This window comes from Crocodylus siamensis, chromosome 3, assembly GCF_052110815.1.
Source record: "Crocodylus siamensis isolate JL-2025a chromosome 3, ASM5211081v1, whole genome shotgun sequence".
Taxonomy (NCBI): domain Eukaryota; kingdom Metazoa; phylum Chordata; order Crocodylia; family Crocodylidae; genus Crocodylus; species Crocodylus siamensis.
In genome coordinates this window covers 106,697,651-106,715,077 of record NC_143397.1, presented here as the reverse complement: position 1 = coordinate 106,715,077, position 17,427 = coordinate 106,697,651, and the positions used below count along the sequence as shown (strand labels likewise).

At 47.5% G+C, this 17,427-nt stretch overlaps 1 protein-coding gene across 3 annotated transcripts in view; it reads right to left on the bottom strand.

Moving 5' to 3' along the window:
- PSD3 (pleckstrin and Sec7 domain containing 3) overlaps positions 1-13,532 on the bottom strand; it is a 175,650-nt gene extending 162,118 nt beyond the window's left edge. For all 3 annotated transcript variants that reach the window (XM_090038925.1, XM_090038926.1, XM_090038927.1), the window contains exon 1: positions 13,303-13,532. In XM_090038925.1, the coding sequence (XP_089895051.1) occupies positions 13,303-13,323 (21 nt within the window). In that variant the 5' untranslated portion in view covers positions 13,324-13,532. The remainder of the gene's footprint in view (positions 1-13,302) is intronic.
- Positions 13,533-17,427: the final 3,895 nt, after the last annotated feature.

Genomic DNA, 17,427 nt, shown 5'->3' with positions numbered 1-17,427 from the left:
GCCGAGGAAAAAGTTTCTGTGCACCACTAATTGGCACGTGCTGGGGGTTGCCTATCCCTGGGCTAAAAGAAAGCTGAACTTGGACCAGTGTTTAAACTGGGTAGTTGGGCTGACCCATATAGCCTCTTAATGTCTTCCTGGGAACCAGGCTGAGCTAAGAGGACTGATACAAAACTCCTTTAATTAAGCAAATTAACAATTTCTGTTAGTCCAAGTGGGTTTATAGCAAATTATGTTAAACTCCTTTGAGACTGCATATTCTATTGATAAAGGGAAATTACATATTTTTGTAAGGCTCCTAAATTGGTACTGCCTGGCCACATGATTAAGAAACTAGGAACAAAATCAACACATTACACACAGAATGCATTAAAAGCTAGCTAACAGATGGGTCTTGAGACTGAACAGGGAATTGTGCATATTTGGCTGTGTGCCAACTAAGGTCCTGCACAGACTGTGTTTTCTTCTAGGTCATTGGTTCTTTTAAATAATTAATTACTGATGAAGTTTGCAGATGCCTCAATCCTTGTGTCAGTAGAGAATAACTTAGAGACTGTGATGGTTGGTTTGAGCAGCCGGGGGCAAAGGAAGAATGTGTTTTAATATGAGCAGATCTAAAGTTCTGCACCTAGGAATCTAGGCTGCACAGGATGCAGCAAGGACTCTTGGTTATTGCTCTCCATGAGATCATGATTATCTGAATATGCCTATGCAATCTATTGATGAAGAAAAAGGTGTATGGAGGAACAAGAAAGCTTATATTACCTCTGCCTTAAGCATTGGTGTGACAGCTACTAACCATGTTGCACCCCATTTTGGGGTTCACTTTGTGAAGGATAGAGGGTATAGTCTCCTTGCACTCTTAGCCAGCCTAGTTATGGTGGTAAAATGTTGTAGTATAGATCAGCTCAGACAAGAAGTAGATCCAGGATATTATGAAGGGGGTGTGCAGGAGCAATAACTGGTGCTGCAGGAGTAGCTGCATTCCTACTCCTGCCCCCCCTCCCCACCCTTTTACTGGGGGAGGCAGATCATGCCACAGGAGTAGCAGTCGGGGACTTCAAGTGCTGAAAGCAAGTAAAAATCCTGGCCCACCTTTTCCCTCCCATGCATCCCCTCCTCTCTTTCCACCTCCCTCCCTCACCTGCTTCTGATGCTGTCCTAGGGAGCCAAGGAACTCCAGAGCTGGGGTTAGCCTGGGGCAGCAGCAGCAACAGAAGGCAGGCAGCTTGTCCATCCCTGTGCCTACTCCCAGGCTGGTGGGGAATACCTTGGTGTGTGTGTTGAGGGGGGGGCAAGGGATGCAGACACAACAGACACCAGGCAGGGAGGGGGAATGTGCCCACTGTCTGCCACCAGTGTCACTGTCCTGGGCTGAGATCAGCCTCCTGTGCAACCCAGCTAGAGCAGGACAGGAGCTCCCCTCGTCCCCAGAACAGCAGAAGTGGAAGGTGAAGGAGCAGGGAGGGGATATGCCTCTGAACACAAAGGGGGAGGAGGGGAATTCTTACCTTCAAGGGCTCAGAAAAATCCCTGGCTGCCGCAGGCACCAGGGGCAGAGTCAGGAATACATCCTGCCCCCAGCCAGGCACCGCCCCTTTGTGGGCAGGGCAGCTGCAACCCATCCCCATAGAGTTGCATGGGCCAGGTCCTACCTTGGGTACCACTGGGTGTTCCCACCCACCCACCAAAGCCCAAGTCTGCAGCACCCCAGGGAAGCCCCTGCTTCCTTTCTGGCCCCTGGTCTCCTCTGACTGCCACCTTCCCAAGGGCCCAACCCAGCTAGCCTTCCCATGATGCCTGTCCTGAGAGCCTGCTTCTCCCCGTGCTGCACAGACCCTGCCCTGAGCACCCAGCCCCTGTGCTTGGCATCCTGGTGCTGTCCCCACTCAAGTGGGAAGAGGCACCTGTCTGCCTGGGCTCCCCCCACTCCAGGACCATTAGAGAGACCTGAGCACCCCAGCTCTGGCAGCTGCAGCTGAGATGTTGCTGCCTCCATTCGCCAGATGCTGTCCTGGACCAGAGGGCCTGAGCTGCAGCCAGTAGCTGTTAGCTGTGGGTGACCTGGGCAGTGAGACACACACCCTGTTTCTTCTTCCCTTTTTTCCCCTCTCTCCTCTTACTTTCCATCCCCCCTCTTTTTTTGTCCTTTCTCTCCTCACGACATGCTTAACAAAAAAAGAATACACAAGAATAAACGTCATATATGAAGTTTTTATTGTCACCAGGTTTAGAATTTTTAGAAAATCTGGTATTTATTGTAAAAAAACAAAAACCATTTGTGATTATTAACTATACTAATATGCAGTTCATTCCACCATGTACCACCTGACCTGGTTTTGTTTTTCTGGCAGGCCGGCACTCTAGCACCTCACAAGGTAGACACTGCGGTTTTTTTCAGCACTCCGGCCAAAAACGTTGCCTACCCCTGTTCTAGTCCTTGAACTTCCCAAGGTTTACGGAAAAGTATTAACTGGCTCTTTGGACAACTATTTTAAAAAAAGAGGAAGGATGGACAGTCTGCAACCTGTCTGTCAAATTCTGAGGCAGGTGGCTACAGTATCAACCTCTCTGGAATCAAGTATCATGAATTCTGGCCAGCAACCATCCCCTTTATCAGCCTAAGCAGGCAAGAGACAATTGCACCAGCCTGCTCCAAGTGGACAGTTAATACTTGTCATTAATATTCCTGGAGATTGCATTCACTAAGGCCTGCTGTTAAGAGCTGAATCCATGAAAATATTTCAGTGCCTCCATGTGCCTGACTTCCAGACTTGACTCCAAACCCCACAGTTGGTTATCTAGGGTCCCTTAACACTGCCTGGGGAGGACTGGACACTTCTGAACTGGATCCAAGACACCCATGTACTGAGCAGTGAACTGCCTGGAGCTAGTTAATAGGCAGCTGTATGTATGGGGCTTATGTTCAAAATCCTATCGCCCTCCAGAGCTTAGGTGCTAAAGTCAAGGTTGCATATCCGCTGAGGGACTAGAGCCAAGAATCCTGTCTTTCAAAAGGCAGAAAGGAGTTCAGTTTTCCTTCTAAAACACGGCCAGCAAAGGTGGTGTCACACCCACCTTTTATAATCATAGCCCAGAGGTGAAAGTGCTTGCCCAGGAAGTGAGAGGTCTGGGTTCTAGGTCCTCTCAGCTTAAGGGACTCAAACCCCCACCTCCCACTTCCTGGGATAGTACCCTATATCGGGAGCTAAGCTGAAAGCCCTATAGCATTCCTCCTGCAAGAAATTTTCTTTTTTTCCCCAATGGCTTAGCAAGTTTAATGGGGCCAGGAAGAAGGAACATAATTCCAGACTAGTGTTGAGGGCACTCAGATGGGCTGGGCTGAAATCCCAGCTCCGAGGATTACTTATTTTTAATCCAAAAGTGATTTAAATTGAATCAAATTCAGGAACACTGTGGGAAGTAGGGAACAGAACCCCAGTCTCCCCTCCTTGCTACAGGTCAGAATGAGACCTGTGCAAAGGGGCAGACTGCCCCACCTCTGCCTACAGTGCAGTTTCCTGCATTGGTCTTTGAAACTTCTAGTGCTGGGCAGTGTCAGAGGCAAATACTGGACTGGATGTACCAATAGTCTGATCATCCTCCACTTCCTTCTCTGGTGTAAAAAGCCAGTGCTCCAGTTTTCACTGGGACTCTCCTAGTTTTCCATCAGCTGCCCCCGTGTCCCAGGAACAAGGTACACAAGGGTTTTCACTCCATGCAAAAACACTTGGGTGGAGCAGAATTTGTTTACCAGAAACAGTTTAAATCGAAAGTATTCAGAGTGAAGAGAATAATATAAAATGAGCACAGATACTATGAGAGCTGTTTTCTTTGCTCAGAGAAAGTGTTGACATGTTCAGCATTACATAGTAGGCTCAGTTCAGACACTAAAGTGGGAGCATGGGGGGAGAGGGAAAAAAATGTTCTTCCTCCAGAGATCAGCATGGTACAGTCACACAATGAAAAACCAGTGATTTTAAAACTCAAAAATGTAGGCAGCCTTACTCTCTAACTAATCTCATGACTGTACTCTAGTAATTTCCCCTTAAGGTTCACTGTCATTGGTTGGTATAGTCATCAAAATGCACCCTCTAGCATGGACTGTTGCTAAGAACATGTAATCCGTGAACGTTACAGCTAAACATATTTATTCATATTCTTGATTTTAACAGTTTAAAAGAGGTCATGCACTATTTCTATTTGCTAAATAATTTTTAGAGTGTCAAGCTGTACTTAGATAGAAATTGAAAGTGATCAAGATGCACAGAAACAGGACTTTAAGTTTTAATCAATTTTAGATGTGTTGGACAAACATTTTGCATTTAAAGCATATTTCAAGAAGAGTTGGTTAGTGCACTGTCAGATGAGTTCTGCTTGCTTGGCACTGGATTTTCCAGGGTTCTCATTTACCAAAAGATATAGACAGCTTCAAAGTTCCTAAATACAATAGTTTATGCACCATCTTCTCAACAGCTACATCTTCAGCTGATCATGGCAATGAGATGTCCAATTTCCACAACTCCCTCAGTGAGGTTTACAAAGCATCCCATCTGCATCTTTATACTCCTAAAACCCAATTAAAGTACAACCGCATAATGTCTCAAGTTGCCAGAAACTGTAGATTACATCCTGTCCCACCTGACTTGTGTTCCTGGATTGGAAGCCAAGAGGTAAGCTTATTTCTCTCCCAATTTTTCAACAAACCAGATAATCCAGAAGAAAATATTCTCTTCATCTGCTATCTTTATGTAAATCAAAAGTAGCTATGGCAAAAGCTTTTATGCACCAGGGAATACTGAAAAAAATATTTCAGAAGAGTTTAAATACCAGTATTAACTCCATAGTAAGAAACCTGAAATTATATATTACAGGACATAACACATGACATTTAAAAAGTTTCATAAGTTAAAGACTCCCTCCCAACTCTGTATCTAATTTAGAAAGCACCAGTTTAAGTCTAGGATGGTGCACTGAAGCAGAATATTTTTATTTAAATGACTTCAATTACAGTAATTGTAGGCCTTAACATTGGTTGTCAACTTCAAATTTAGTTTCAAATTACCAAATATTAAATCCAATTTAAGTTTGAATCAAGTCCTCTCTCGCCTTGAACTCTCGAGACAGTAACTCCAGCACATTTGTAAGTGCACTTTTGTGTAAGCGTTACCATAACCTTAAAAAAAGCTAATATAAGGAGGTTCTGGCTTTTGATTTTGGAGATAAGAGAACCCTCAAGTTACTGTTAAGTGCTACTGTAAACTGCAGCCTGGGTTTAAGAGATTTTTGCCATCAACCCTTGCATTTGGTTTAGTGCCAGAAATATAAAGTTTATCTTAATGATGCTTCCTGTTTAATATTAGATAAGGCTAATTAAAAAGCCACAGGTTCAGCTTGGCCACTCATAAGGAGACAGAAAGCTACCATATTTACTTGAATATAAGACAACCCCTGCAATAATTAAATTCCATATGAAAAATTTACAAATGTGTTTGTTCTTCTGCAATGCCAAAAAAGAAAGGCTGGCTAGAACTGAACTGTACAGACCAAGAGAGATGTGGGGATAGGAGCTGCCAGACTTGGGACTGTTTAGCTATACAACATATGCAAGTATGATATGCAAAGCAGAAACAGACAGAGAAGGGAAAGAAGCACATATCACCCAATTTCAGGCAGCTGCTATTTTGAGGAAATGGGGTGTATATCAGACCTCTCTGAAGAGTCCAAGGATTTATGCACAGGTATAAAATAGAGAGGGTAAGGTGGGAGGTCCTGAAGGGTCAGATGAAACTGATGAAAGAGATAAGGGAAAGAGACAGGATGGCACTAGTGGGAAACTTCACAGAAGGACAAGGTGTGGGGAGTGGTGGCTTGTAAACAACTAAAAGGCTAACATGCTGACCTAATGTGGGTGGTTGCAAGTAATATCTTGCTGGTGAGAGAAGTGCAACACAGTTTGGGCTTGATGAGCTCCAGGTGCCCAAGCGAGAGGTGTCGGGGAAAAAGAAACAGCAAGACATGCGTTTGGGAGCGTAGATGTAAAGGGCGCATGGGAAAGGGTCTGCCACTTTGTGTCACCAAAATAAGCCTGCACAGGAGATAGTACTACATGGTCTCATACCAAAGGGACCAGAGGAAACGTTATTAAGGACTTTATATGTGAAAACTAATTTATGGAAGGTAAGAAACCTTGGCTTTCACTGAAAGAAAGTGCCTGAAGCTGGGGCTGCGTGGGACAAGGAAGAGATCAGAGACAAAGAGGCAGAGAAGAAGTGGAGGAAAAAAAGACTGGATGCACTTGTTTCACTAAACTAACAGAGAGGACTGATGGGAGGGGCAGAGTTTCAGGTGGTTACTGAGGTAACAGTTTTTCATGGGGCTGTATATAAAGAAAGAGAGTTGTGCAGGGGTTTGTTTTTGTGGGAAGTTGATGCATGTTGTTTAAGGGTTTCATATATATAATTACAGGGGTGTAGGTTGTAGCATACACCAACTCCAGAAACTTCCTCAACCTGACAAAGGGTTTTTAAACCCGAAAGCTTGCTTAAAAAATTGTTTTCCAACTACTTAATAAAATATATCAGGATTCACCCAAAGAACCTTGTCTGCATACATATAGTTGTATGCTTTTGGTATGTAGTTTCTGTGATATGAAGTTTTGGTAAAACAAGGATGCTCAATATGTGTAGCTTTGTAAGTGTAAGGTGATAAGAGTTTTTAATAAAATTTGGGGGAAAAAACTAAGTCCCCATCAGTATGTTTGCTTAGTATGAGCCATGCGTTTTACAGGCATGCTTAGTGTTGGCTTCATTTAATCAACTTTGTAGTTGCTTTCTGTTACTGAGTACATGCTGCTTTTGACAGCAGTTTAATGACAGACAATGTATTTAATGAGCTTTCCTTGCGTGTGAAGGTAAGATGAGGAGCCTTTTTTTCCTTGTCTTATATTCAAATAAATACGGCATGTCCATTGCTTTCTAAGAACCGAATGCTTTTAGTGTTTGATTTGCTTCTCCGGTGTAGCCTGGGTACATATCAGAGACCTGGTACACCTGCCTTATCACCTATTCCTTTAGCAATATTTAAGCATCTACTTAGTGGGACTCTAGTCTGAAGTGAACCTAGTATAAGAAACTTAAGATAATTCTGCCGCCAAGGCAAATCTCACCTCTAGACTCCAATAGTCTTTTCAGTCCAAAAGCTGGGTCAGTTAAACTGCCTAGTGGTCTTTCGACTAGGTCATGCCCCCTCCAGCTAGAGGGAAGTATAGATAATCAGATTCTAAATGCAAAGTGCCAGGGCTCCAGCCTTCTCCCTGCCCCCTAGGCACACACATGCACTGCTCAAGTTCAGCAGGAGGCAAGGGCAAACAGAACATTTGCCACAGACTGCTTGGAGGCAAAGGCCTTTCAGGGATTTCAGTCACACCACAGAGCTCATTCTGAACAGCAAGAGCTTCTACTACATGGCAGGTTTGTTTCCTCTTGGTGTCCAGGAAACATAGTAGGTTCAACAGCAACCTGCACCTCAGGGTTTAGACTGCAGTAAAGCTATACTGACTGTGGATACCAATAGCAGTGCACCCTACCCACCAAGCCAAGGTTAACTAACTCCTCCTGCATTAAGGTACAGCATAGGGTCCACCTGACTCATCTCCGTAACAGAGAATAAGTGTATACATGACACAGCAGCCCCAAAAATGCCTGAACTCCAACAGGTATCTGCAGGGCACATGGAACCTCAGATGCCAAAGCCTGAGGGATCCCACAGCCAAGAAGGGAAGCACGCAAGGAACTTAGAAGAAAGCTGTTCTGGCAACACACTGCAGAAGTGTATTTCAAAGAGTTTCATTCCCAGAGGGAATAGGCTAAGGTTTAAATAAATCCGAAGATCCAAGAGGGACAAATTAGAGATGAGCAGGAAATGGCCTTCATGTCCCACAGATGTTTTCTTGCTCTAAATGAAGACAGGAACACAGACTTGAAGGTCCCTTTAGGGTCAGAGTCCTTTCCCCTGTGATCAGAGACACTTTGTCACATGGTCCCCTTCTATAGGTGTTACAGCTTAAAAACAAACAAGGTATTTCTCCTCCCACCCTTACTCACAGGAAAGCTGTTCCAGAACCTCACTACCCTGAGGGCTGGGAGCCTCCTCCCAAACCAGGGATGGCAAAGTCCAGCCCACAGGCTGGATCTGGTCAGCAGTGGACTCCATTTCCCAGTCAACCCTGTGCATGGCTAGGGCCAGTCTCCATGGCAACCCCAGCCACACCTGCATTGTGAAAACTCAAGGCTGGGATTGCCATGGAGGCCAGCCCCAGCCCTGCTGGCAGGGCACATGACAGAGCAAAGCAGGGGGCTGCTCCAAAGCTGCTGGGCAGAGCCATTATCTGTAGCCTGCACACTCCAGGTAGGGGCATGCGCAAGCAGGGGATCACAGCTCTGCCCCAGCTCCTTGCAGCAGACACAGCCTGATCTGAACCAGGGGCAGAACTGCAACCCCCTGCTTACATGCCCCTGCCTGGAGCCTGAAGGCTACAGATCACGGCTCTGCCCTGGCTTCGGAGCAAGCTGCCCCCTTCAGAAGTTCCCAGCAGCCCCAGAGCAGCCCCTGCTCTGCTCTGTCACATGCCCCACCAGCATGGCTGAGACTGGTCTCCACAGCAACCCCAGCCTGAAGCTTTCACAGTGCAGGTGTGGCTGGGGTCTCTCCATGGACACTGGCCCCAGCCATGCGGGCAGGGGCTCCTGGGAAATGGAGTCCAGCTGCTGGCTGGATCAGCCATTTTGCCCACCCCTATTCTAAACAGACCTTTTGAGATGGAAAAAAAAAGCCAAAAGGGATCTCTTCAACACCACCCTAAATACTCTGTAGCCACATGGACAGAACAGTCAGTTTCCACATCCCAGGTACAAGTGAAACCTTATCCACTGAGCTACCAAATATTCTGGAGAGTGAAAGGGTCAGTCGTAAAAAATCCTTCTCCATCACAGCTGGTAAGCACATTTCCAGAAGAAGCTTGTTCTGACAAATCAGCAAAGCATCTTCAGCCAGAAAATACCAAGCAATTCCTCAGCCAGCTCCACACTCTGAGTAACCTAGATCAAATGCAGCCAGCACATCAGCTCTCCTCCCTTTTCTATCCCCTGTACAACCCAGGCTGAAACACCTACCACCTAATCTGAAACAATTCACCTACCTTAGGCATGACAGCCTCCTGTATCAGGCCTTCCAGACATGTGCCTAGTCAGGGGCAGAGGTGACAACTACTAGGATTTCCAGACTTGCACTTGCTACTCTAATATTTTATTTTCTGGTTTAGCTTATGGCTCTTATCAGTGAAGAGAAGATGAGAGATGCAACTAGGCAACATCTCAAATCACCATGTCCCCTCCCCCCAGCCAGATAATGCCACTACAGGAATCAACCAATTTTCAGTACAGAACTTGCAGACAGACCACAGAGCTAGCAACCATTTTTCAAGCATCCTTCCTGTCTAGGCCCTTACATCCAGGCCCTTAAAAAAAAAAAAAAACCAAAAAAAACCCAATATGCTCCTCTACTTGGCTTGCTTACCACTATCAGCCCAACCATCCAGGGACTCCATCTATGGAGTCGCATCTCCGTATGGAGCAAGGAACTTTTTCTATCGGAACAGCAACATGGTAAACTCTTCCAAGGAGATAAAAGCTGTGAACAAGTGTCTTAAGTGGGGAGCAAGGCAGCTGCATTCCACGCCATCAGGTCATGGGCTGGCCAGCGATTACCTCCTCCACCTTAAATTCATTATTGCAGCTCCCAGAACTTGGGGATTGTGTGCTGAACCTTAAAATCTCCAACTACAGCAGCAAGCCTGGCTGTCAAGAGCTCATTACTCATTTCAGTTCTTATGTCACAGTCTGATCAGGACAGCACTCATCTTTAGGACTACATACTGCATTGGTTCAAGACCCTTCTACTTAGGGCTGTGTTTTCATTCCACAGGACCTTTGCAGCCAACCATGTCCTGAATCAATGTGAGTGTAGAGGACAAAGCTTTCCTAGCAACTAGTCCACAAGGATGAAGATCCTCTCCAGGGAGGGGGAGGACAACTGACCATCAATTCCCAAACTCAGAACAAGGTAGAAGTCTCATTTCTTTAGCCTAGCTTTCCCAGAACATCACATAAAGAAACATGTACTCCTCCAACTCCCAACAACTTCTTGGAGACGAAAGCATTCAGTCTACTTGCTGGACTCCTCCACGCTCTACTCCAGAGGTTCTCAAACTGTGGTCCACAAACCACCCCTGGTCCGCAAGCTCCATTCAAGTGGTCCGCAGAAAGTTGCGGAACAATTGGGAATATCTGTACTTGTAACGTAAGGCTACTGATACTAAAATATGAGTTGTGTGCTTTGATTTGTAGAACAAAAAAAAGTTGAAGTGGTCCACCAAGACCCTCAGCAATTTTCAAGTGTTCCGCCAAAAAAAAAAGTTTGAGAACCACTGCTCTACTCCCTTCAACTGACAGCACTCAGCACCGAAGTACCTAGGCATCTGGCACAACAAAACCCCTTCACTACTGCCGATGAAACTTGGTTGCACACAAGCTTAGCCAACAGTCTGAATGGGTTTGGCTGCATTAAGATTTGAAATGAATACTACAGGAGAAGTGGCTTTCTGGAAAGCAACAGGAAAAAAAGAGATAAGTTCATCAAAGATCAATGGCCCAGCTCCTCTGTCAGTGCAGGTCAATGGCATCTAGCATGGAGCCACACCAGTTTTACACTAGCAAAGCATCTGACCTTGCACCACCACAGGATACCATCTAATCTACTGGTTTCCACTGATGAGCAAAATAATATTAAGTAGGAAAAGGTTTCTTTCCACAAGACTAGCTAAGCCAGTACAGCTTGAATGATTTAAAACTACTGTAATCAGCCGCTTAGAAACAGAAGATTTGGGTAGGTTTGTATGTGGTAACTTAGTTACAGAAATGCAGGTTTTTACTTCCCCCTTATCCCCACGCCACCCCCCATTTTAATTCACTTGGAATAAACAGTATTAAGTAGCACTGCCAGTTAATCTACTCTCCCAAACTATGTCAGTTGTGCTTGTCAGACAAAGCGTACCTGTACAGCAGTCCCACAGGACACGTGCTAATTGTCTAGAATAGCACAGAACTTTTTAGGGCAAGGAAATACTGAGGGGTTGGCTGATGTGAGGAGTCAACATTTTTAGCCCATCTTCAACTAAAGCACATTAAGCCCAGGCATAATAACTGCTTTCGAGTCAGATGTAGAGCTGCCACAGTCGACTGACAGGAATTAAGCCACAATCAAATTATGGCCACTTCTGAATGGAAGCATCCCTGCACAGATTAAATGTGATGAATTAACTAACTGTGTGATATTAAAGTACAACTTCTCTGTGTGGAGGAGACCCAACCTACAAGTTGTTGATGCAGCCCAAGTCTCTGGCTTCTTCATAATACCTGACCGAATTCAAAAGAACATGGAACTACTAAAAACAAATCACTGCTGCAATGCACTAGAGGAAGACACTTAAAAGCAGAATTAATCACACAAGACACGCCATGGTCTGTTAAAGGGGGCACTGAAGTGGAAGTCAGGAAGTCTCAGGGGAGTTTCTGGCATACATTAAGTCCCTCTGAACCAGCTGTAGCTAGGCACAAAATCCTCAACACAATGGAGGGGTGTTTTTGGCTCACCGAGGCACTGACTTTCACTGGGGAAGAAACGGGAACTCATTCACAGGTAACTTCCTTTAACTGTTGCATCAATTAGCCTTAATCCATTTTTCTGCCTCATCTAGAAAATCAGTGAAACCAAAGGGATCTTTGCCAGGGCAATAATGGCACAGCAGAGTCTCTGGTGCATTACTTTATTTCATTAGTAGCTTCTCATCCACCAGCTGCTATAGCTGGAAAATTATAACCTGCTGCAGATTAGCTGTTCAATGAAGCGTCTTGCCCATTGTCATGTCCAATACAACTGGGGGATATTTTGCTTTTCAGTACTCCAAAAAACTAGGTTTTATAAAGGTAAGAAGACCTGTTTCCTTTTGTCAATGTCGTTTTCCAGAAGTCAGCAGTAGTTCAATGTAGACATCAAGGCCACAAACCTGCATTCGAGTTCTCGTGCAAGGATTTGTGCATGTCTTGGGTGTAGATTGGTGGTTCTCAACCTCTGTAGACTCAAAGCACCTCCTGTCAAACTTGGGTCCCCCAACCTCCCAAAGTCTGTTGTCCCATGGCACTTCCTACCACACCATCTTAGCAGGCTGGGGTATACCAAGCCAGCCTGCTTCCAGATCGCCCATCACTGGAGGCTCTATCGCTCATGGTCTGCACCCTGCGTCCTCACGTCCTACCCAGTCCCCCTTGGCCAGGGTCCCTGCTAGACGAGTATATATACCACCCTGATCCTATGTGCCACCACAGACCTCAGCTAGCAGCTCCTCCACAGAGCTGTCACCATTGGTGTGCGTCTAACATGGTTTACTGACGCCCCCAACACTGCCCCTCCTGCAAGCAGAGGGAGGCCCCAGCACCTACGTGCTTGCAGCGTGCCAAGCTGCAGCCCTTTCACCACCTCCCTCCAGGACCTCTGCTGAGGGGCTGACTGAACTTCTCCCTGCACCTTCTCACACACATGCTCCCCTCCTGCAGCCCCAAGTCCCGGGACCTCCTGGCCCTAACCAGGCTTGTGACCAATCTCACCAGGAAGAAGATGCTGGGCGGGAAGACTGCCGGGCCGCTTTCCTGTCCCTTCTCCATTCGCTGGCCCCGCAGGCTCATGCAAGGGCCCCCGAGCACTGTCCAGCACGCTCTGCCCAGCGTCCCTCCTCCGTGCCCCTTGGCTTGGAGCCGTCTGCCCTCGCTGCCCTCCCCGTCTCGTCTCCGAGCATCCCAAGCGAGGTCAGTGACGTGCCCCCTGCAGCCCCCACCCCCACGGGGGCTCACAGCTCTCCTTGGCGGGCTTCACAGCGCCGCAGGACAAGGACCGGCAGGCGCCCGGCGCCGCTCCGCTAAGCAGCGCCCACTTCAACACCTCCGAAGTGCCTTGGGCGCTCACCGCCTCGCACGGAGCCGCGGGCAGGGGGCCTGCCCTTCTCCCCTCACAGCCCTGGGCAGGGCAGGGCAGGGCAGACGCGACAGCCCGAGGCCAGGCCGGGGCCGCGCGCGCTCGCTTGCAGCGGGGCCCGGCGGCAGCCCCACGCTTCCTGCGGGAGGGGCCCGGCCCGGCCCGGCCCGCGACAGGATAGCACAGGACAGCACGGGACGGGCGCAGCGCGCTTACCGCAGCGGCGCTCCCGGCCATCTTCCATCGCCGGCGCCCCGGGCCCCCCGGCCCCGCCCCGCTCTTTGTTCGGGGCAGCCCGAGCCCGCGGCCCCCGCCTGCGACCGCGCATTGGCGCCGGTACCGCCGCAGCAGCAGCAGCAGCTCAGGCAGCGGCGGCGGCAGGGCCAGGCATGCCGGGGGGGCGGGGCGCGGCGGGCGGGACACGCGGCAGCTGGCCTGCCACCCGCCTTTTTTTTTTTTTTTTTTTTTAAACTCCCTATTCTGGGCATGCGCCGGAGAAGCCGCGCGTGCGCACTGAGGGCGGTGAAGGCCTTGCCCTCATTCTGTGCCCTCAGGCCATGTGCTCGGGGCGTCACGTGGGTGCGATAAGCCCCGCCCCCTCGCGGGACAGCAGGGCTGGGCGGCGTGGCGCTTGGGTTGCTCAGAGCGCGCTGTGTCTCAGCCGAGTCTGGGGAGGCCTCCAAAGGTCACGTGTTCTGTCTGCACAGCTCCTCGCCTGACCCCTCGTAGCAAAGCCACCCTCACCCCTGACACCTTCCAGAGAAAAATAGAGGACATAAAGGTGTTACAGTTTCGTATCAGTCCAGGGCAGAGGACAAGCGGACTGCCCTGTATGATGGCCATGCCAAGTCCAGACCAGCTGTGCATGGGGTAGCATTCCCTCCTGGCCCCAAGTAGGGGGCTGCATCTGACCACAGGCAGGGAGGCAAGATCCACTAGCAGCTTCCAGCCCTCTCTTCCCGAGGACCCTGTGATGTTGGGGAGAGCGGCCCAAGCAGAGGAGTGCGGCAGCTTGGACACATGTGCTTCTCATTTGCCAGGAGGATGTTCCATCACATGACCGCCTGAAGAGTGTGTGGGGGCCTGCTGAGGCCCGGCCAAGAGCCTCCCTTTAGTATTTATTCCAAGTGTGAGCTCCTTCTAGGAGCTCAAAAAGCAGAAACACAACAGGGGGAAATAGCAGGAGCATTGGACCAAAACATAAACTGGGCTGTGGCAGAAGGAATTTCAGGATTACAGAAAGTAGCAGGATGGGGGACAAGTGAGAGACAGCCCACAAATGCAGCCTTTATAGGAGAGATTTTGAAAAGCTCCTCCAGGATTTAGGACAAGTTCTACTGACCTGTGCCCCTAAATCCCATAAATTTTGAAAATCTCCAAATAAATATACTTAACTCCCCACCCCTAATGCAGGGACTTGGCATTCTTTTGTTTCTCACTGTGGAAACATTTGCAGTCTGAAGAGACTTTTGCAATGCCATCACATCTGAGTGATATAATAAGAATGGTTTAAAAAGTCTACTACATCTGATGTTTCATTTCCCCTCTATTCTCTGAGTCATGAAGGTGTCCTTAAGTCATAGAAAAGTAGGGCTGGAAGGGACCCCAGGAGATCCTGTAGTCAACCCCCTATTTAGGGCAGAATCACCCCTGATGATGACTCCAGTCAAGTGTTGGTTGTTTTCAAGATTTCTGTAATCACAAGGTCTGGTAATTGTTTTAAGAATTAAAAGCTGGAATTGCTGTTTACAATCATACTCCTCCAGGAGCTGGAGCTCTTAGAAAAATCTCAAGTTACACAGGTGAAATCACAAGAAGTTGGCTACACCAATAGTTGGCAGTCTGGGGACAAGGAGGTATTAATTTCATTGCATTTCTCAACAATCAAGCACCAAAATGTTGTTAGATTCAAAAAGAAATAAAAGAGAAGATAGGATCATGTGCTCCCTACCCCCGGTTGCATTCAGTATCTCATGGCTGTATTCTTGTGATATTTCGTTTAATTTTCAAATAACAAAAGGTTAACATTTGCTAGCAAGTCCAAGTTGTGCCTCTGTATTTCAGCAGGAACAGATTTGAGCCTTGGCAGGACCGTGGTCCATAGACCTAAGACCTCAGTGCTTCGTCAACATTTATTGAGAACAATCTTGCCTCCTGGTGAAAGAGTACAATGGTGCATGGCATATGGATCATCTGTGGGCTATTCTGTGCTAACCTCAGTGCCTTTAAGCCAGTATGGTCCAGCACACATTTGCACAGGAGAGCCTAGAGCTACATGAAGATCACACAGCAGCAGGTGACATGTATAACCACTAAGAAGCCTGCTCATTCAGCAACTGCAACCCACTCTGAGGCAACATGCCAGTGCCAGTGCCCCCTAGTGTCCACTGTAAAGCTCCTTGAGATAGAACAATCAAAGCTGGTATCACTTGCCTTTAGGTAAACCTGTATTGCTCCATCACACTCTGAGCCAACCATGTATCCAAAAGCCCTTTTGTGTTTGTTCTTGTTGGCAAAGGGAGCTGGTTCCTTTCCATCTGGCTTTTTCTGTCCAGTGAGTTGAGTTACACCAAACAGGGTTTGTAATTAGGGGAAAGTCTGAATTAAATAGCTAAGAGTTAACAGCTTTATTTGCCTTCCCTATATTACAGCACAGGGCATAGATTTATATTGTGGGGAAAAAGGTGTTGTTCCACTTGTGTGATGTAGGACTTTAGGACATCATTCAACAACAAAGTGAGTCACTCTTCCCCTGGTGAGTTAACACAAAGTGTGTCTCCACCTTTGTGTCAGCTCCCACCCAGGCACAGCCCCACCCCAGGAAAGAAGAAGAGTAGTCAGTGTTTGCCTCCCAAACAGCCCTTGTTATCCCCATTATCAGCCCAGGTTCCCTCTTAGGGGTGGTCTTCTAGCAGGTGGGAGGTAGTAGTACTTGCATTTTCCAGGCAGAGAAAGCAGTCACTCCGTGCCAGGTTAAGGAAGGTCCAACACAAAATGGGAGGCATTCTGGCCCACTCAGCCCACAGCATTCAGTGGTTCCTACCAAGCCAAACCACCACTGATACAATGGTAAAAGTCATTTTTCTTCCTTACCTAATCTAGCTAGTCCCATAGATACCGTATTTCCACCATTGCCTCCCTTGCTTTCACAAGCACCTTCCATAGAAGCCCCTGTTCTGGGCCCCACAACATGATGATCACAGTCAACTCCCAAGCCTGGAATAATTTTCTTTCCCATCACCCCATCTCATGCAACTTACCCAGCTCCATAAGCAGCCCTTTTGTTATAAAATGTGTATTATCATTCTCACTGGAGTGCAGTGGGACCTACTTACCCTGCTCCCCTACAGAGCAGGCCTTGCTATCAATTACATGCTTCCCGTGGGACTACAGCCTGGGTTTTAATTGGCTTTTTCACCCTTTAACAGAAGTGCTGGACTGCACCTGCCCTGAAAGGGGCTTTCTGCTGTGTTACAAGAAGCATATGTCTGTGTTCAGCTTCAGTCTGGTCGCATAGGATGTGCCCAGTGGTAAAAACCTGCCCCCTCACCATCTGTCTAGGATGATGCACACCATTAATCACAGAGACCCCACAGGGGTGGACGGACTCACTTGAATGGCTCCACTCCTATATTGCTAAGAGTCCCAGGGGCTCCATTATGTGGAGTCTTTTTTGTTACTCCTGGCTTTTAATGTGTATTATGAGGCTGCTAAGGTTAGTGAGGGAACAAGGGTCCCAGCTCTCCATCCCTGCCATACCTGAGCCAGCCAGTACAGTGGAACAAATAACCCACTGTCTCAGTCTAACATGAAGGCAACTGACTGAATTAATGATATAACATTGCTGGGGCATAGGAAGCAGCTGGCAGAGCTGACAAAAAGGATATTACCCCACAAGTGCTAGAGTGTGACTGCCATTCATGAGAGAGGTGCGTGACTCAGCCATTTTTGTTAAAGCCCTGCTTAACTCCTAGTTGCTCAGGTATCAGGTGGCCAGGAGCACTTTTTTCTCCATCTGTGCCCAGTGAGATGAGTATAAGCTTTCCTTTCTCATCCAGATACTAGGCTCTAATTACCTTGTCCTTTGTTCCTTTAAGATTTGATTGCAGAAATGTGCACTGCATGGAGCAACTCATGGAACCCGTTCAGATACTGAAGCTACCCCATTATGGGGCCATCTGCCCATGGAAGAGAGCATCATGACAGAAGCATCCTCAGGATCCTAACTGGCTGCCAGTGTGGTCCACATGGATGAAAAACCCAATGTTCTAAATGATTTATGGTCTGTTTTTAAGGGATTAGTTCTCAACCAAGAGCTATTCAATTTGTTTTTATTAATGA